At 53.5% G+C, this 20,010-nt stretch overlaps 7 protein-coding genes across 7 annotated transcripts; 3 read left to right on the forward strand and 4 right to left on the reverse strand.

The window, feature by feature from the left end:
• Positions 1-577: 577 nt before the first annotated feature.
• PRF1 (peptide chain release factor 1) lies at positions 578-1,377 on the forward strand (the record flags this gene model as incomplete). The annotated part of the gene is made up of 3 exons (XM_062913509.1): positions 578-630; positions 730-1,195; positions 1,261-1,377. The coding sequence occupies 3 exons, from the start codon at positions 578-580 to the stop codon at positions 1,375-1,377; spliced, it is 636 nt and encodes a 211-aa protein (XP_062764926.1).
• A 961-nt stretch (positions 1,378-2,338) lies between these two features.
• SEC14 (cytosolic factor, phosphatidylinositol/phosphatidylcholine transfer protein) lies at positions 2,339-4,713 on the forward strand (the record flags this gene model as incomplete). Its single annotated transcript, XM_062913510.1, has 4 exons — positions 2,339-2,536; positions 2,602-2,651; positions 2,712-2,835; positions 2,892-4,713. 4 exons carry the CDS (start codon positions 2,339-2,341, stop codon positions 3,585-3,587), a joined length of 1,068 nt encoding a protein of 355 aa, XP_062764927.1. The 3' UTR covers positions 3,588-4,713.
• Positions 2,712-5,027, reverse strand: QC763_509230 (uncharacterized protein). The gene is made up of 2 exons (XM_062913511.1): positions 4,579-5,027; positions 2,712-4,477 (listed from the first exon to the last, which is right to left on the reverse strand). Exons 1-2 carry the CDS (start codon positions 4,768-4,770, stop codon positions 3,962-3,964), a joined length of 708 nt encoding a protein of 235 aa, XP_062764928.1. The 5' UTR covers positions 4,771-5,027; the 3' UTR covers positions 2,712-3,961.
• Positions 5,028-5,489: 462 nt separating this feature from the next.
• Positions 5,490-7,125, reverse strand: QC763_509240 (uncharacterized protein). Its single transcript, XM_062913512.1, has 3 exons — positions 6,583-7,125; positions 6,439-6,512; positions 5,490-6,350 (listed from the first exon to the last, which is right to left on the reverse strand). The coding sequence occupies exons 1-3, from the start codon at positions 6,761-6,763 to the stop codon at positions 6,192-6,194; spliced, it is 414 nt and encodes a 137-aa protein (XP_062764929.1). The 5' UTR covers positions 6,764-7,125; the 3' UTR covers positions 5,490-6,191.
• Positions 7,126-7,543: 418 nt separating this feature from the next.
• On the forward strand, positions 7,544-9,611 carry RPT3 (26S proteasome regulatory subunit 6B). Its single transcript, XM_062913513.1, is given in 4 exon segments — positions 7,544-8,241; positions 8,265-8,399; positions 8,455-9,510; positions 9,517-9,611. Coding segments are annotated over 3 exon segments (1,302 nt in total). The 5' UTR covers positions 7,544-8,044; the 3' UTR covers positions 9,425-9,510; positions 9,517-9,611.
• A 1,237-nt stretch (positions 9,612-10,848) lies between these two features.
• Positions 10,849-13,559, reverse strand: QC763_509260 (uncharacterized protein; the record flags this gene model as incomplete). Its single annotated transcript, XM_062913514.1, has 2 exons — positions 12,915-13,559; positions 10,849-12,396 (listed from the first exon to the last, which is right to left on the reverse strand). Exons 1-2 carry the CDS (start codon positions 12,924-12,926, stop codon positions 10,849-10,851), a joined length of 1,560 nt encoding a protein of 519 aa, XP_062764931.1. The 5' UTR covers positions 12,927-13,559.
• A 3,200-nt stretch (positions 13,560-16,759) lies between these two features.
• Positions 16,760-18,898, reverse strand: QC763_509270 (uncharacterized protein; the record flags this gene model as incomplete). Its single annotated transcript, XM_062913515.1, has 2 exons — positions 16,760-18,285; positions 18,346-18,898. 2 exons carry the CDS (start codon positions 18,896-18,898, stop codon positions 16,760-16,762), a joined length of 2,079 nt encoding a protein of 692 aa, XP_062764932.1.
• Positions 18,899-20,010: the final 1,112 nt, after the last annotated feature.

A 20,010-nucleotide genomic window follows, 5' to 3' on the forward strand; every position in this document is an offset into this window, starting at 1 on the left:
GGATATCTATAGAGACTTTTTGATCTTGGGATACCTCTGGAGGCCATATGTGTGGGAGGAGGTTAAAAGGTCTTTTTTGGCCGTGGAATAATTTGCAAAAATAAAGACAAAAGAATTCATATCACTGAGGGGTTGTTGCTCGAGTTGTGATGTTTTTGTTTTGTTTTGTTGTGTAGTTGATTAAAAAAAAGCCCCCTGAACGTGCATGTAGGGTACCCCGCAATGCCTGCTAGGAAGAGCTCGAACTGTCACCGATCTACCCCGCCAATATTTTTTGACCGCTTTACGTACGGGAACAGCAACAGGCGGGCGGGCAGTAACCAGGCTAGACTGCCTCTTTGCTTGTCATTGAGAGAGCGCGCGATCAGGGCCAATCCACTTTGCGACCGAGGACGTGGTGTAAACGTCTTTCAATAACAAACAACACCTTGACCGAGTCTTTTTGCGCGCGCACAATCAGCTAGCTGGCTAGTAGCTGTTTCGATATCGCGACCTTACCCACCACCTACCTACCCAACAACTAATTGACCGACCGAGACCGACCGAACAATCGATTCCAACCAAGACATTCACGATCATGGCTACCACCTCCGCCACGGTGAAAGGGAAAGGCGTAGGCCCAGACGGGAAGTCAGTCTCCCCCCCTCCCCCCCCTTTCCTTTTTGTTTTATTTTATTTCTTTTTTTATTATTAGTACCAATCCCATTTACTGAACCTGTGTTTATGTAGGGACACCAACCCCCGAGGAATCCCCTACGCGCCCTTTGTCGACAAGGTAGAAGACTACGTCTCCTCCCGTTCAGACGTCGAGCCGACGCTTCGGTCGTTTCAGGAGATGGTAGCAAAGTACCAGTTTATGGAGCAGAACCTGCAGCGGAGGGTGGCGGGGTTGAGGGATAAGATGCCCGACATTGAGAAGACGTTGGAGACGGTGAGGTTTTTGAAGTTGAGGAACGAGGGTGATGACGAGGGGGAGGGGGGGGAAATCGAGACCACGTTTGAGCTGAATGATACGCTTTACGCCAAGGCAAAGATTGGGAGGACGGAGGAGGTGTATTTGTGGCTGGGGGCGAATGTTATGCTGAGTTATCCGATTGAGGAGGCGGAGGAGTTGTTGGATGGGAAGTTGGAGGCTGCGAGGAGGAGTTTGGGGAATTGTGAGGAGGACTTGGATTTCTTGAGGGAGCAGATTACGGTGGGTGATTGCTACTGACTACTTGCTGACTATACTTTTTGGATGATGGCTGACTGGGATGATAGACTATGGAGGTTGCGGTGGCTAGGGTTTATAACTGGGATGTGGTGCAGAAACGGAAGGAGAAGGAGGAGGAGGAGAAGCAAGGGAAAGGGAAGGAGGAGGGGACGGCGGGGGGGTGATGATGGTGATGATGATGATAATGAAGGGAGAGGCTGTGTAAGAGTCAAGATTCAAGAGTCATCAAAAAGAAAAACGAGATATTTGGCAACAAGGTGGCATGACCATGGTGAGGATATTGCCAAGCGGGACTTGTATTACTGGTGATGGGGATCAACATGCTGGATGTGTCTGTTGCGGTTCGGGATGGTGGCCGGGACGTCGAGTGCAACCCAAATGGCACAGCACCCTATGAAGCACTTGAGACGAGATGTGGCCCGGTTTGTTAAGATAGTAACGGTGGTGGCCGTTGGGGGGGGGCCGTTGGGAATGGGCCGTGGGTGTAGGTAAAAAGTTGGTAAACCGTCGACTTAACGGGTCGACCTTCAACTGCTGGTTAAACGGTCAGAGCTATCCATCCAGCTGGCTTCATGATTGTGATGTTCTTGCGGGAGTCTGAGTTGTGTACACAGAATGAAGAGTAAATGATGGCAGCTGTCAGCCCCACCCTTATACCCCCTTAGTGCGAGGCCTCGCTGGTGCGGGCGGGGCTGGCCGAGCTGCCGGTCAGGGGATTATCGCGGGCAGGATTGAGTTGGCGGCGGCATTTCAGGCACTGAGGGTTACTGGTTATTTGAACCAGACAACAACAGGATTCCCTGTCTTTTTCCAACATCCCCCCTTTTGTTGATTCATCTTTCCTATCATTTGCCATCCGCCACTTGTCTCAAACGCCTTCTGCACCCTTTCCTGCAGCAGTCAGTCAGTCTTTTTCCAATGCAAGTACAATAGCGCGCATCATCCTTTTTCGTCCCATCATCTCCTGTCACCGCCCAACTTTTTACTGCCTACTCACCTACTTTTAACGAACACCTAATCTAACATCTTCTTCCTCAAGAACGATAGACGAAGTATTGAAAGACGCCCACGACACCCTAGAGCCCGACCCGAAGAAACCGAAGCAAGAGACATAAACGCAACAAAATGGCTGCCGCCGCGCCTGTCCCCCGCCCCTTGGAGCTCGACCCCAAGTACGATGACTACGACTTCCCGACCACCGCCGCCGTCCCCCTGAGCGGACATGCTGGCTACCTGACGGCGGAACAACAAGCTCAGGTCTCGCAGCTGCGTCTGATGCTCGAGTCTGAGGGCTACACCAAGCGTCTCGACACGCTCACACTGGTACGCCTTGCACCGGAATAGCTTTCTATCAGTTCAGGGTCGGGATACTGACAGATGGGAAACAGCTCCGCTTCCTCCGTGCCCGCAAGTTCGATGTCAACCTCTCCAAGCAAATGTACGCACACCTTCACTGGGGATGGATTCCACAGTCAGGCAGGGGCTAACAACACGCCAGGTTCATCGAGTGCGAGAAGTGGAGGCAAGAGACCAACCTCGACGACGTCGTCCCCAACTGGGACTACCCCGAGAAGGAGGAGGTCTTCAAGTACTACCCCCAGTACTACCACAAGACCGACAAGGTACATAATTCATCTGGGCTCCACCTTTTCCCCCCTATTGCTAACCCCACCATCAGGATGGCCGGCCCGTCTACATCGAGCAGCTCGGCAACATTGATCTCACAGCCATGTACAAGATCACCACGGCCGAGCGCATGCTGACCAACCTCGCGGTCGAGTACGAGCGCGTCGCCGACCCCCGCCTCCCGGCCTGCTCCCGCAAGTCGGGCGTCCTCCTCGAGACGTGCTGCACCGTCATGGATCTCAAGGGCGTCGGCATCTCCAAGGCGCCCCAGGTGTTCAACTATGTCAAGCAGGCCAGCGTCCTGAGCCAAAACTACTACCCCGAACGCCTCGGTCGTCTGTATCTGATCAACGCTCCTTGGGGCTTCAGCACCGTCTGGGGGGTCGTGAAGGCGTGGCTTGATCCGGTGACGGTGCAGAAGATTCATGTGTTGGGCAGCGGGTACCAGAAGGAGTTGTTGGCGCAGGTTCCTGCCGAGAACCTGCCTAAGCAGTTTGGTGGTTCGTGCGAGTGTGCGGGCGGTTGCCAGTTTAGCGACATGGGTCCTTGGCGCGAGGAGCAGTGGGCCAAGCCGGCCAAGTGGGAGAAGAAGGAGGGTGCTGCTGCTGCTGCTCCTGCGGCGGATGCCACTATTCAGAATGCTGGTGCGGATGTGAAGGAGGGTGGTGCTGCTGCTGCTGCCGGGCAGGGGAATGCGGCTCTTCCGGTGGACGTCAAGGCTGATGCTCCTGCTCCGGCGGCTGCGTAGGTGCAGTCATTGAGGAAGGAGGATGAGGTGCTGCATCGGTGTGGTTGCGGGGACATGCGGTAGTGTTCTTGCCACTCGGTAATGAAGGCCGGCTTCTTTTTGCATTGTAGTTACATGTAGACAGTGGGTGTGGAGCGGGTGTTGGTAGTTTGCGATTGTATTCAGATGGTACCTTACATGTGATAGGCGTGGCGGGGTGGGAGGAGATGAACAAGAATCCCTAAGTTTATTTCTTGACTTGAATGGCATAGTAATGTTTTTTCTTGGTTGAGAAAGTGTAGCAATGGTGGGAGGTATTATTACTTTCCGTAACGTCTCCTTTGTCCTCTGTCCCCTGACCTGGATACATATATATATATATATACATATATATATCACTTGTTCTGTTTACCAACCACATACCCACCCGCCACCCTCGCCCTCTCCATCTTGGCCACAACAGCGGGCATGTCTCTCTTCAGCCTCCCCAGCGTCTCCACCGCCTTGGTGTACGTCCCCTCGACAACCTCCTGTCTATCCAACTCGCCCATTCCCTCGAGTGCCTTTTTCCCGCTTTCCGACCCTTCCTCCCTCGCCCGTTGCAGCACTGCCGAAAGCATCTCCTCGTCTGTGGCTATCTGGGAGTTTGTGGCGGTCATGTAGGCGGATGCGGTCGCGGCGGGGACGCGCCGCTTGAGCTGGGCGATGGAGCGGAGGAGGTCTTCCTCTTGGGAGACGAGGGACTCGATCCTGTCGCGCTTGCGGGGGTCGAAGGGTTCGTAGTGGTCGGTTTGGGGGTTGTGATGGTCTTGCGGGTCGGAGGAGAAGAGGGTTTTGGGGGAGGGGGGGGCCGAGAGGGAGCCGTTTATTGAGAGGGAGGGGAGGGAGAGGGTGAAGAGGCGGGTTATGTACTAGAGCGTAGCGAGCGTCAGCGGGCGCATCGTGGGATGGGATTGGGAGTTGGGGGGGAAAGGGAAAGGGGAAAAGGGGGAAAGGGGGGGTGGGAACGTACGTCGTTTACCAGCTTATCAATCTCGTTGCGCAACTCGTCTTCCTCTTGGGGGATGGGGTTCCCTTCGTCGTCGAGGACGGGGGGGAAAGCGGCGTTGATGCTATCGGTCGCTGCTTTACGGACGTTGGTGATGAGGTACCGGAGGTCGTCTGGGGATTGGAGTTCGATTTTTCGCTGGATGGAGTCGTCCATTTTTATTTTATTTTATTTTTGTCACAAAAGCAGGGAGGGGGGGTTGTTTGTCGACTTTCTTTCTTTGCTGGTTGGTTCGCAGGGAGGGCCGGGAATCAGATATTATTACTGCTCTAGTTATGCGCTATTTGCCGGAAAACAAGAATCTCTTTTTCTCTGTTCCCCTCCCCGGGTATAGCTTCGTCTCTCGTATCGTCGTGGTGTTTCGTGTCGTCGTCGTCGTGCTCAAGTCCTGGATGTTATTGTCGTCGTTGTCATATCAAAACATCCGTCTATCATCCCCCAAATCGCGACGCCAATATATCTTATCGATACTCTGAACGCCCAGTCTTCAATTAAGCACCTGGCCCGTGCACACCACCTTCCCCGGACGCTAACCCCGAACTGCACAAGTCTAATCTGCCTGCGAAGAAAGCAGAAGTGGGGTTCACCACTTTGGTGGGGCGGAAGAAGCGGGGGGGCTTACAGGTGCCTGCTCTCGGTGTTCCGCTACTGAAACCCCCATAGTCTCTAGGTTATCAGCTGCAGGTTAAGCTGATCTATCAACACCCCCCGCTTACATCCGGTTCAGACAGGGCGAGCGAGTGGTTGATATCTCAACTTCTATTGGCAGCAGACAAGACCGGGACCGGAAGTTCAAACAGGGACAAATCAACCGGGGACACTCTCGCTGACGCCAGACAGGGCTGCCAGACAGCAAACTGTTCGACAGTAGTAAATAAATAATATGTCTCCGTAACGAGAGCCTGGAATTCCAAAAGCAAACTATGTCAAAGGTCTGAACATGAATGATTACCAAACACCGCCTACCACCTGTGCCCAAAATCCCAATTACGCCTGTCAAAGCCACTCCCACGCGTGCGACAAAAGCCGAGAGAGGAGATTCTCCCCTCAAGGCAGGAAAAAAAAAAAAGAAAAAGATAAGAGAATAGTACCACCCGGTGTCACGCCCATCCCACCGTCTGAAAAGGTGACTGACATATGCCCCGTCCCCGGCCAGCCACACCCGCCCCAAGTGTTGTTGTTTCCTTGTAAACAATAATGATATTGCCCCGAACCCCCAACTAACGATGAACAAACAAGAACTCCTGGCACCAACCTAGCCGTGGGCCAAAAGAGCTACCCAATGGTAGACCGAAAGGAAAAGAAAGAAAAGAGCCGGAAAATCAATGACGACCTCCTGTCCACTTATGTGATGGTTTTCCTCGTCGAGTAGACGGCTGCTGGAGGTTGGACGAGGTAAGAAGTCGAAGTGAATACTGATGCTGAACAATTGTCGAGAGTTTCTGACAGAAAAAAGAAAGCTTGTCTAATAGTGGTTGATGAGTTGAGTTGTCGTGGAATACGGTTCGTGAAAATCGTTGTAGTATAATCATGCTGTTCTTGCCAAACATGGCTGCCTGTGTGTGCGCCTTGGACGTTTATTGAGGCAGCATTTTCTTGATCTCCTCGTCACTGATGTGGATCTCGACGATGGGATCACGGCGCTGGTCGAGCGGGGTGTATTCAAAGTCGCTCATGGATGGCAGGAAGATTTCGGGATTCCAGACGAAGCCTTGTCCCCTCTCGAGGTAGGTCACCTGGTGGCACCGTGTGAGTGGCGGGGGTCAAGCACAGCATTGTAGCACTTCTGCCACTGCTGGCAGCCAGGACAAGGAAACAACTTACCAGTCTCATGGGTCCTTCGTGATCCTCGCCGCCAATCCGGATGGTCGTGCACTCCTGCTTGGTGAAAGCAGAGCCTGCGTGTTCATCATTAGCATCCCGTTTGGGATTGGGGGGGATGCAAAGAGTAATGAGGTCAGGACTTACTCAAAAGGCTGGGTCGTCTGGCGTGCACCTTTTGCTTCTGAGGAGCCCTAGGTGAGGCCTTGGGAGAGTGGCCTGGCGTGCTCGGGGAGCTAGAGTACGACGACGGCGACGAGCCATCCTGGCGGTTCGCCTGGCGATGGCGCTGGTCGGGAATGGCGATCGAGGTAGGCATGTTGTCCATGGCGGGCTAGGACTAGGAGACTTTAGGCTTTGGTAGGGTAACAGAACAAGACCGCCAGGTCTGTCGGGGCGAATTGAAGGTGCGGGGGAGGTAGTGTGGATTATTGGGTTGGGTTACGACTATGCTGCTACTGCCGAAGGAACGCGCAGAGCTGCAGGGACGGAGATACCATGTATTTATTCGCAGAGTATACTCCGTAAATGTTGGAAGCAGAGGAGCAGAGGAGCAGAAGGAGCAGAGGGAGCAAAGGGAGCAGAGAAGCAGAGAAGCAGAGAAGCAGAGAAGCACAAGCACGTCAGACGGTGAAAATGGCGGGGCGGGGGACCGGGAGTGAGGAAGATGTAATGTGAAAGAAAGGCGAAGAGAAGGGTTTTAGAAGAGGCAGCAGGCGGGTAAGACCTGAGGAGGAGTGAGTAACCCCTCAGGGTGTCGGGTCGTCTCCCGAATGGTATGCGTACTGTGTACCTGGGATGTGACTAACATGGGAACCTTTGTCTCCAACACAACGAACCCCTCCAACCATCCAGGATCCACGCCATCAACTGACTCAGGCCATTGCAGGGCAAAGGCAAGATAACGGCGACCGGCATCTCTGCCTCCCACCCAATAGCTGGCCATCCTCAGCGATGAACGCTACGTGGGAGGGCTGAACAGGCCTTGGCTCGTGAAGTCGGTAGTGAGGTAGCATGCCACTCTTTAGTGTGGGGTAGGATGTAGCCAACGTCCTTCTCCACACCGCTTGCCTAATGCTGCAAGGCAATCTCATGATTGCGCCCAAGGGGCGACTAGAGATTATTCTCAGTTTTGTGCTACAGAAACTTGCCATGGAAGACAGTTCCCTCAGTGTCATCAGTTCTAGGTCAAGCGGTGACGAGGAAGCACGGCAGCAGCTCGTTGCAACAAGCAGCAACCTTGAAAAGTTGGACCTTGAATTGCAGAAGCACAGGCCACACCAGTGCCCACCTTGTCCTCGACCTCTTTCGGCCTAGCCCCCCCGCCTCATCAATCAGACAAGGCTGCCGAACCAATCCCACCGCTCAGAATCCTCAGGCTCCAGGCGGGTGACGAGCCACTTGGAAGCTAATCGCCAAGATATACCTGACTGCTGCTGCCACGCGCCACGAGGCGAAAGCAACAACGACAGAACACCATCGAAACCACTTTCCATACGAAAACATTTGCAATTTGCTTGCATTTTGCATTCCGGCATCACCAGAACCTACCGCACTATTCAAATTCATCGCATCAGCCTCGGGAGAGAAAGGGATATCTAGGGCAAAAATGGGTGACGTCCTGGTCGAAAGCGCTGCCAACAGCGTCCAGCCTCACAAGAAGAGCATCCCCTCCACCATCCCTAGCATCGAGAACTTCGAGGGCGTAACGACAGAGGGCAACGATGAGTACGAGAACCTCAAGCGGCTGCAACGGCAGCTGGAGTACATTCAGCTGCAGGAGGAGTACATCAAGGACGAGCAAAGGTAGCCGCTCGCACTTTCTGCAGTCGACGTGGGACAGGAGCTAAACCTTTTGGTGTTAGGAGTCTGAAGCGTGAGCTGGTGCGGGCACAGGAGGAGATCAAGCGCATCCAGAGCGTCCCCCTGGTCATCGGCCAGTTCATGGAGGCCATTGACCAAAAGTAAGCACGCTTCATCCTCGACCCTCGACCAACCCAGCTAACAAACCATTACCAGCACTGGCATCGTTCAGTCCTCCACCGGCAGCAACTACGTCGTCCGCATCCTGTCCACCCTCGACCGCGAGAAGCTCAAGCCCTCCTCCTCGGTCGCCCTCCACCGCCACTCCAATGCCCTCGTCGACATCCTCCCCCCCGAAGCCGACTCCTCCATCGCCATGCTCGGCGCCGACGAAAAGCCCGACGTGACCTACGCCGACGTTGGTGGTCTCGACATGCAAAAGCAGGAAATCCGCGAGGCCGTCGAGCTCCCTCTCACCCATTTCGACCTCTACAAGCAAATTGGCATCGACCCTCCCCGCGGTGTTCTCCTCTACGGCCCCCCCGGTACCGGCAAGACGATGCTTGTCAAGGCCGTCGCCAACTCGACCACGGCCAATTTCATCCGCGTGGTCGGGTCCGAGTTCGTCCAGAAATATCTCGGTGAAGGCCCCCGCATGGTCCGCGACGTCTTCCGCATGGCTCGCGAGAACGCCCCGGCCATCATCTTCATCGACGAAATCGACGCCATCGCCACGAAGCGTTTCGATGCTCAGACCGGTGCCGATCGGGAAGTCCAGCGTATCCTGCTCGAACTCCTCAACCAAATGGATGGTTTCGACCAGACGGCCAACGTCAAGGTCATCATGGCCACCAACCGAGCCGACACGCTTGATCCTGCCCTTCTCCGTCCCGGCCGGCTCGATCGCAAGATTGAGTTCCCCAACCTTCGTGATCGCCGTGAGAGGAGACTGATCTTTACGACGATTGCGGGCAAGATGAGCTTGGCGCCAGAGGTTGACTTGGATAGTTTGATTACGAGGAACGATCCGCTGAGCGGCGCCGTGATTGCGGCGATTATGCAGGAGGCGGGGCTGAGGGCGGTGAGAAAGAATAGGTACAACATTATTCAGAGCGATTTGGAGGATGCGTATAGCAGCCAGGTGAAGGGGACGACGGATGAGAACAAGTTTGATTTTTACAAATAAGCGGGGACATGAAGGGGGAGGGGGGAGCGGAAACAAAAGGTTCAGGCTTACAACAGCGAAGATTGATGGCCAGGTGTGTTTTGGGGGTGGAGGGGGGATGGGTGGCTGCTTTGCTAGAGGAGTCGAGATGCGTAATGTACAATATAAGTATGGCATGGAATAGATGGCGTGTCTTGTCTTTTGCTGAGTTTTGGTTGGTGATGGTGTGAAATGGTGCAGTCTCCTTTAGGCTTCGGTGTCAGGGCCTGCTGATATTCTCCTCGTTACAACATTCCACAATACGAAGCCCCGAACGCGTGTGTGTCAGGGACAGGTGTCTACATTCATATCACTTTCAGGGGGGGCTGGCAGAGTGTGTTGACAAAAGTTTCTTTGATATCGTTGAATACGAACAACCCATGAATACTAGTAATACACACTAACCTCACTCTTCTCTCTCGATGAAAAAAACTTGCACTTTCTCAACCAACGCTCGAGAAAGCTAGGAGGAAAATCATGTAAACGCTTCTTGAACCCACAGAAGATGCCAACAGCAACAGCAACAGCAACAGCAGCAGCAGCAGCAGCAGCAGTAGTAACTCACACACACACAGAAACACAGCAAAAAAAACAACCAAAAAAAACCGGGTATATCCTCCGACAATCCACCAACCAACCAACCAACTAATCAATCAATCAATCAATCAATCAATCAATCAATCAATCAATCAATCAATCAATCAATCAATCAATCAATCAAATCCACCAGTACTCCCCCATCCTTCATCCCCGTGTGTCAGTAGTTAGTAGAAGAACCATCCTCTCTTTTCCCCCCTTTCATGGGCAGAACAGCGAACAAGGCGCGAGAAGAAAAAAAGCCGTCTCTCCTACTCCCCACCGCTTAAACTTTGAGAAAAAAGAAAAAGAAAAAAAGCCCGTCTAATGTATATCCGCCCCCAGTTCCCTCAGTTTGTTCCCCCAGAATTCTATTTGCAGCAAGCAAGCAGGCAAGTTCCTGCGCTTTTTATGTATCCCTTTCCATCCCTCCCTTTCCACCCTCTTTTCTTCTACAAGAAACAAAAAAAAAAAAAAATAAGAAAAAGTGTATCACCCTTTTCCTCATTACTTCATTACCCATTACCCTCCACCCTACCCCCCTCTTTTTCTTTCTCGTTCTCCCGAAAATCCACATCTGGCTTTTCGTATAATCGCCAAAATAGTCGGAGAACCCCCAATGAATGGTGTGATGGTACAAATATCCGCCCCCCGCCCTCCCCCCTCCTCCCCCCTGTCTCATATCTTACAACCCCCTACCCCCTCCCCTTCCTCCCCCCAACAACCGCCCTAAACATCCCCTTCACCCTCTCCATCCTCTCCCTCTGCCTAACCTTCAACCACCCCTCCACCGTGACCAACTTCTCCTCAACAACAACAACAGGAACCTCCTAAGTCCCCATCGCAACCCCCAGTTCCAACAGCAGCTTCACAAACTTAGTATGCAGCTCCAGAAAAAAGTCCGGCATCCCCACCAGCTCCGCCAACCCCCTCTGCTTCAACGCCACCCCTCCCCCCGCCCCCGCAAACCCACTGCCCATACGTCTCGACAAACCCCCCATGCCCCCCGTTAGAAAACTACTCCTCTCGTTATTATTACCCTGTTGCTGCTGCTGCTGCTGCTGCTGTGGTGGTGGTTCGCCCATAGCAAAACTCCCATACCCCGGGCCAGGCATTATCGGACTCGAGGCGTTGCTACCGCCCGTCGATTCGGCAAGGGCGCGCTCGGCTTCCGCTTCGGCGAGGGCTTGGATCCAGGTTGCCATGTCCCTAAAGGCTGAGGCGACATACCCAAAAGTTTTCATGGCGAGGCGTTCGCGGTGGGTCGACAAGGCTAAAAAGGCGTACACCCGCTTATGGCCGCGGGCGTGCACATCTGGGATGCGGAAAATGTAGGCCGTGGTGTAACCCGCTGCCGGGTCGCCAAAGAAGATGGGGCCGCCTGATACGGCGTTGCCTACGCTGTGGGTGGTCACAAAGGCGGGTGTGATGGGTGAGGCGCAAGGGGTGGACATGGCTGACGGGTTGGTAGGTGAGGTTTGTGGCGCTCTAGGTAGAGTTTCTAGCGACAATGTCCGCAGACAAGAAGCCCGGACGATGGAAAAGGATGAGGGGGCCAGGGGTTCGTGGGTGGAGATGTACTCTAGGTAGTGAGTGTGTGAGTTCATGTTAGCCACCGAGCTGCTTTCGCTCGAGCGGGAGGCGACCGACGCTGCGGTGGGCGTGCGGCGGTGGGTTGGTCGAAGTGTTGGGTTGGAGGACTCATCCTCGGATGCGGTAGAAGAAGAAGACTGTGATGTTGGTGGTGAGGTGGTGTTGTACACTCTTGCGCAAGGCGCCTTGGAGCGCAAAGTAGGACCGCGTTCGGGTCGGGAGTCCGCCCCGACGCCGCCGCTTCCGGGCTGAAGTTTTGGTAGAGTCAAGGCGCAGTTGTCACACGGCCCGGCTCGGCGGGTCACATAATCATCATATGTCTTGCGGAAGGACGAGTCTTGCCATGGTTTGGACTGCTGCTGCTGCTGCTGCTGATGCTGCTGCTGTTTTGAGTTGGGTGGTGCTCCTTCTGGTGGTAGTTGTGGGCTCTGTGGTGGTGTTTCCACCGCCGAACCGCCGAGACCGCCAGATAAAGATGATGCTGCTACCTGCGCGGCACGTCGTAGGGCGGCCCTGTGGGTTTGAGCCTCTTGTTCGGCTGCTGGAAGTGACGAGTTCCGCCGGGCGTCTGCAAAGTTCATTCGTCGAAGCGCCTCCGTGACAGCGGTGGTGGCTTGCGTTGACTCTCCTCCCGGCATCGGAACGCTGGAGCGCGGCCGGTCGGGGCCTGACCCGGGACGGTCATGCAGCTCATCGTCATAGCATACGTTGCAGGGGACTGGCAGCCCCTCGGTGACCATCAGGGGCGTGGGCCCGTGAAGATCACAGTAGTGGGCCAGACACAGCTGTAGGTGAGGAATTAGCATCGTGTTGTGATGAGGGCAGGCATGGCATGTGAAAAGGGCAGAGATGGAGGAGAAAGAAGGAAGAGCACGGTGGCATCGGGGGAGAAAGAAAGGGAGGCGCATTTGTCAAAGAGACTCGGTTTCGCTGCTGATTGAGCCGAACGCGTTGGGATGGGACGCTTATGGGCTCGGTCTAATCCCTTTGAAATGAAACACCAGCACGTGGAGGAGTGGTCCAATGCCGATATTTGCTGCGCGGTGGCTCCAAAGCTGCCGGACTGCTGGGACTCTGGTCGTCAAGGCTGAGAGGCGTGGGGGTGCACAGCAGGAGACAGTCGAGAGAAGTCGTCCAAAGTGAGGCGGTGAACAGTTGTTGGGTTGCATTTGGAAGATGCGACAAGGGCAAACGGCAAGCACAGCATCAGGCATCGAATGACCATGCAGCCAGCCATGCATCGAGGTATTGGGGGAGGAAGATTATGATTATGGGTGATTCTTGCGAGCGACGAGCAACTTACTATCGACGTCATGACTGGGTGCTGAGAGTGGTAGGTAGCTTATCGCAAAACTCTCAAAAATATCATGCTGCTGCTGTTTGGCGCCAACGAGATAGATGAAGGTGGTTTGCGACGCGGGGCGCGCGGGTGGGAGGTGGGTTGTGGCGACAAGGCTGGCAGGTGGTTCGACTGAGGAAGTGTATGTTGCTGTTTTCGTTTTCTGTTTGCTGTTCGTGGCGGGGGTGCTGGACTCTGTAACGATCGTCTTTCTCTCCGAATCAGAGGCTGGTTGGTTGAGATGGTGAAATGATTGAATATCTCGGGGGGTCGGGGCAAGAGGTGATCAACCTCGGAGTGAAATATCGCGAGCCATGGCAGCTGTGGGATTTGCGGGGAGGGGGAGGGGGGGAGTGCGGCGCCAACGATTCGTGATGATGATGATGATGATGCTGATGCTGATCAAGACCCCTGTAAGGTACTTTGGGAGGGTTGAGGTACTTGGGGGAAAGCGACCTAGCGTATCGATAAGGTAAGGTAAGGTAAGGTGGTAAGGCAGCGATGAGAAAAGCGTTGGCTAGGTGGCAGCAACAGCGCCGGTGGTTTTCTGGGAGTAGTAGAGCCGATTGATCGCCAGTGGTCGAGATCTTGGGGAAAAAAAGAACAAAAATGAGGTGATGCAGGGCTGATGGATCCCTCTTATTCAATCCTTCTGGAAGCGCGGCGGTTGTGCCATAGTGGAGTTGCTCTCAACTGCTACGCCGAATTGGGGGGGACCCCCCGGTTCTTCCGACCAGCACCAGGAACCGTGGTCCTTGGAAATTTCACAGCCGGGAGATGTTCGAGGCCTTGTCCACCATCTTGGCAGGTCCTTCCTACAAGAACAACACGAGAATGAAATTATATGTGATACCTACCACGTCTTGTCTCTCTGTCTCTCTCTCCCTCTCTCTCCCTCTCTCTCTCTCTCTCTCTCTCTCTCTCTCTCTCTCTCTCTCTCTCTCTCTCTCTCTATCTCTCTCTATCTCTCTCTAGCTCTTCTCCTCTCCTCTAAGAAAAACAAAATGTCACCATCGGCCAATTGACCGGCCGCATTAGCTTGATGTCGACAGTGACCTGCCCGCACCCCGCTCTCTCCAACCTTGTCACTCACTCATCCAGTGCATATGCAACTGCTTCCCAAAATATCCTCCCCTCTCACAAAACCATCGGATGTCTTTTCTGTCTCTCCAGGCGAGAGCCCCAGCTAGGCTAGTGAGACGTTCATCTCCGTGTCTTAGTCACTAATACACCGGTCTGTGACCTGATTGCCGGGTTTCCACGTGGGAGAAATCCATCTGGACCGCTGCCCACCCCCCCTCCCGGCTCCACGGGTTGATCAGCCTGATCTTGGTCTGCAAATCGGCAGCGTCTTATTTGTAACCTCTACGGGACACCATTCATCCGGGCCTCTGTTTTGGGTTGAACAGCATCGACAAAGTCCCTCGTGATTTTTGTCACCAGGTTAGTTCTCTGCCGGTTGAACTGCATCTCTCACCTACATATGTCGCACAGTGGCACCGTTACAAGCGACCGTTGACACTTGCACTCTTGCCGCCGTCGCCGCCTCTTGGCCCTGAGAAAATCCCCACACTCACACCTCCCTCTTTAAGAACAAGTCTCAAGCCCCTTACCCATGTCTAGCACGCGGCTCTCCTTTTCTTTCGTTTCTAATTCGGACATTCCGAATTGATGCCCAAGAAGAACTCCGCCCGAAACAACGGGAAACAGTTTCTTGACACGAGCCGAAGGGGGGGGGGAAGAGTCCACGAAACAGTCGAAACAATTTCAACCCTCGCCAAACATCCTGCTCATGCAGATGAGAACATGGGGGGAGAGGGGCAGGGTAACGATTCCATCACCTCGATTTCATCACCTTGATTTCATCATCCCGCTCACACAACGCGGCTCGCTCGCACTCGCTTATTTGTCTACTTCAGAACATACCTGTTCTCTCTTGCGGTTACCATTTTTGATATCTCTCAATCCTGTTTAGGACACACACACACACACACACACACACACACAAACCATGCTTAGGAAAATCTTGGTGGTGTGTGTGAGTGGAGGACACGGTCACCACCACCACCAAAACACCCAACGTATCAAGAACCAAAAAAAAACCAAAAAAACACAGGAGAGATATTTAAGCATCTTTTTAGCCTCTGCGCTTCTCCGGTCCGAAACCCACTTCTTCCCGTTGTCTGGGAATTGACCTACCTTCCTTCCATCACACCGTAGTAAAAAAGCAACCTACCACCTGCGACGCTCTAACGACGTCAACAAGGGTGAGTTATAGGTATTAGGTGCCGGAGCTAAAAAGTGGGTGGGGGTGGTAATGCTAAGGTACAAAAAACGTTGGATTATGATGCCGGGTGTTACTCTACTTTTTTTGCTAGGTAGTTATATCCCGTCGTCGTCAACAGCACTCTGTCAACCAATGTCGTTGAAGCCTCGCCTCAAAAGAAAAAGACTACAAACACCACCACCACCACCTCCTCCTCCTCCTCCTCCTCCTCCTCCTCCTCCTCCTCATCTGCCTCCTCCTCGTGTTACTGAGAAGTCTCGCAAGCATCCCCAGAATCAACTCTAGCAGCCCCTCCGAAATTCTACCGAGGGTAAACCTCCCCGAGGTTCTCGGGATATCTAACCTCGGGGACGACATCAGTTTGTTTTTGTTCCCGCCGCCCCCCACCCCTCCACCGGCAAAGTTTTCTTTCCTGTCGGGATTCAACGTCGTTTTTTTACCCCGGATTATACAAAAATTCCTGGGAAGGACCCAAAACCCGGATATTCTGGCATTTTCCCCCCCATCTGCAACAGTGTGATGACAACAGGTATGGAGCCCAACCATGGATCCAGTCAATGCCAGTTTTATCCGGCCGACACCTTGGATTGATGGTACCCGGCTGGGCAAACTTGACGGTTGTAATCTGTTATCTTGCCTTTCCAAAAGGGAGAAAAAAAAAAAAAAAAAAAAAGACCGAAGAAAAAGAAATAATGCTTTACTGGATCGGTGGCTGTTGCTTGTTTTTCTCATCGTCATCAGCTCGTCATGACCATGTGAGCTGAAGTGAAATCAGTTCGTGATCTTTTATGTGCAATAGCGGCTACAAGACATCTTTTACTCCCCTGATGAGGTAGCTTAGACTTGAATGATATACCCCAACCAGGGTTATACGTAGTGTGCGTGGAAAAACTCATGGAGAATTCCGAATTATTTGCCAGAACGTAGGATGGTAAAATACAAAAACAACCCGGCCCTTTTCGAGGGCCAGGATTTGATCGTAGCTATCAAGGAGACATCTCTACGCTGAAGGGGACGTCTCTCTTCGTTTCGCTCTACTTCCACACCTTAGGGTACACATTGATGTCAAACTGTGAATCGTACAGAAATGTCAATGCAATAGCACCTCTCTCCTTTCCTTTCCTATCCTATCCCCCATTTCCTCATCCTATGCAATTATATTCCCCATCCTATGCAACTACATCCCCCAAAACCATGACAAAATACCTGGGTATCTAAAAGGAAACAAAAACAAGAGAAAAAAAAAAAGAGAAAACCCGCCCCCATGTTGAATCATACAAAACTCGTCAATCCCATCCTACCCCCTCCAATAATTATAATAAAAACTCAAAACAAAAAGAAAAAAAATCCATCTAACATGTATGCCTCCCCAAAGATATATATGCCCACCCATGCGATGAAAGAAAACAGAAGAAAAAAACGCTCAGACAAAGAAACAACAACCAAAAAAAAACACCGCCCCTATTATCCCCCCCTTAAAATGCAATTGCCCCTCCTTCCCACACACATCTACTGGAAAGTCTCAAGCAAAAGGATCCCTCCCCTCACTCTTCTCAAACTCAACCTCCACCCTCTTCTTCGCCGGCTCCCCCTCCCTATGATCATCTTTCACCTCCTCCACCTCCACCTCCTCTTCTCGTCCCTGTCCCTCCCCCCCTCTCAACCCAACAACAACCTCTCCACCACCACCACCACCACCACCACCACCATACCTCTCCACCCACAACTTCCTCAGCACCCCATAAATAAACTGATACTGCCCCTCCGCCTGCACCATCATCTTCCTTTGCTCCCTCAACTGATTCACCGTGTCGAAAATCAAATCCTCCCCCAGCACCATCCCCCCAGTCTCACTACTCCCCCCCTCGCTCCCCTCACCCTCCCCATCCCTATCCCTATCCCACTCCCCCCCTTCCCTCTTCCCCCCTCTTTCACTGACCGACCCGCGCCTCGAGTTGTTCGCAGTAGCAACCATCTCATCCCACCGCTCCAACACCCCAGCCTCCAACTCCCTCATCAAATGCTCCAGCGCGATAAACGTCCCCGACCTCCCCACCCCAGCAGAGCAGTGCACAATCCTCGGATTATGCGGCCCCGCATTCTTCTCCCTCGACAAGCCCATCAGCGTAAAAAAAGAGTCCAAGTCCTCCATCGCCGGGACGCCAAAATCCGGCCACTTTTTATAGAGAAAGTGCCAGAGAATCTTTTCCTCCACTGGCCCCCCCCCCCCACCACCACTCGACACACTCGATTCAGTAGGTGAGGGGACATAATCCTCCTCCAAAACAGGAACCTCGAGCGTGCCAGACGACGAGGTGGCAGCACCAGGAGACTTCATCTTGACGTCCATATCCGCATCCCTCTCCGTTTCCCTCGTCGCCGCAGAGCTCGGTTCAGGAGTTTTATCCCGTCCGTTGGTGAAAAGCCGAACCGGAGAGCGGGATTTCTTCCTGTTTTGTCCCCCGCCGCCACCGCCGCGGGAATGGATTGTAATGACCAGCTTGCGTAGCTCAATCGCGTCCCCTGCCGGGGTGGGCTCCAACCCGTCGCACCGGACCGTCGCCCTGAACCCATCCCCAAACTCATCCCTCTCGTTGATCTCAAGTGGGGGGTCTTCCTGGCTCCGTGGAAAGTAAGGAAAACACTTCTCCATGTGCCCCTCGTGTGTCTCGGTCAACATGACAATCACACCCGGCGATTCGACCTGTTCCACCACCATCCTCCAGACGTGGTCCATCGAGTTTTGCTTTGGACCCTGCATGGCGATGTACCGGTCTGGTTCTCTCGGCCGGCCGCTGATGGGGAAAGGGTGCAGGACGATGGGGGAGGCGTTGACGTAGTCGAGTTTTCCTTCTGGGACCTGGAGCTTGATCCGGTGGTTGTGCCAGGGTTGGATGTTCATGTACCTGTCCAGTTTTCGGAGATGGGGCCCTTTCACGCGAGCCCAGCGGAAGTCGGGGGAGAAGCTGGACGAGTTTTCGTTTTCGAGGCCTTGTTGGATGCGCATTCTTTCGAGCCAGACTAGTTCGCCGAATTTGAATTCGATGTCTGACACAAACACAAGTTAGTGATGTGAAAAAGTCAGGGGGAGGAAAGGGAATTACTGACCTATCTCGTTTGATTCCAGAAACGCGGGCATCTTCACCTGCTTTGGTGCTCGCAACAATGAGGATGATGATAATGATGATGATGATGGCTTCTCCTTCAGTTGTTGCTGTTGTTGTTGTTGTGGTTGTTGTTGTGGTACCTGCAGCAACTGCTGTCCACTCTCCCCATTATTCTCCCCAGCCGTCTGTAGCCCACTCGTATCCATCTTCAAACTCAAAGGTGACACCGGCCTGCCATCAACCGAACCAGCAACCGGCGCAGTCGCCAAAGGTGAATGCGGCATCGACGCGGGAGGCGAATCGCGCGCCCGCTTCTGCGACCGGTGGAAAACCCGACTAAAAGGGCTGAGCTTCCCGCCAAACGGTCTCAGCGGCGACTCGGGCACCGGCAGAGGAAGATCGCCAGGTGGAGGGGTGATCTTTCCGGTTGGATCAGTCGTCGAGTTGTTGTTGCTGCTGCTAGGTCCAGCAAGACCGTTGGTTATTAGCGGGGGACCAGCAGGCAGCTCCTTTTTGGCCCGCCTGAACCGTGGGAGGTGGGCCATGGTTGGCATGGATGGCGATGAGCTGAGGAGGAACAGGCGCCGCTTGATGTGCTCCGTGGCGTTACGTGTTGGGATTACGGTTTCGGTTTGGCTGTGTATGTGGCACACAACACGAAGCAGTTCGGATTATTATTATGGAGATCGTTGTGGTAGGTAGGGTAGTGTTGAGGCGGTGACTGGTTGCGCAAGAGAGAAAAAAAAAAGGTTAAAACGGAGAGGGGCGATGAAACGGTTACTCAAAAGGTGAGGAGAGACCAGTGGGCGAAAGGTGCGATGGAGGGGAAAAAGTGAGGCGGAGGAGGGGACGACGAGGTAATATGTCGGGCGGTGGCGGCGACGAGGGGTAAAATAGGTCGATCTCTTTTTCACCCCCCGGTATTACTTGCAGTAGGTGAGCAGGTCACCTCTTTCGTCGGAGCTCTTCTTGTTGTCGGGTCGTCTCTTTGAAGATTAGATCAGAAAAAGGGGGGCCCCAGGACAAGGCTATTGTTTGTCTCTGACCCGGCCGGGAGCAAGCGAGTTTGTCTCTCTCTCTCTCTCTCTCTCTCTCTCTCTCTCTCTCTCTCTCTCTCTCTCTCTCTCTCTCTCTCTCTCTCTCTCTCTCTCTCTCTCTCTCTCTCTCTCTCTCTCTCTCTCTCTCTCTCTCTCTCTCTCTCTCTTTTGAGGAACATTAAACAGGAGCCTCTGGAAGGAAGATGATGTTTTTGTTACTTGTCGCAAAGGAGACTGATGACTGGTCGGAAATGTTGCGCTTCTGCATCTTTTTATGCAACTGACTTGGACGCCCAGAGGCGGCTGCACAGCGGGTGCTTGCAAATCCCGCTCCAGCGCTGAAATTAGCGGCAGCAGTGGAGCCCCTTTTCATGGGTTAATTTTCCTTTGGAATTCCCGCAGAAGCTCACCAGTGGGTGTTGGTGACCGGGGCCCTGGCCGGCTTTGCAGCTGGTGAAGAAGCCAATGAAACCTCACACCAAGCGTCATATCAGACGGATGATAATGGTACCCAACCTCGAGACACCCGTCAGGCACATCTGCCATGGCAATGGACAGCCCTGACTTGCTCGTCCTCTCACTGCATATGCAGCTGACGTGCTAACAGCCTCACGCGATCACCTCAGTCA

The sequence above is a fragment of the Podospora pseudopauciseta genome (assembly GCF_035222475.1).
Source record: "Podospora pseudopauciseta strain CBS 411.78 chromosome 5 map unlocalized CBS411.78m_5, whole genome shotgun sequence".
Taxonomy (NCBI): Eukaryota; Fungi; Ascomycota; class Sordariomycetes; order Sordariales; family Podosporaceae; genus Podospora; species Podospora pseudopauciseta.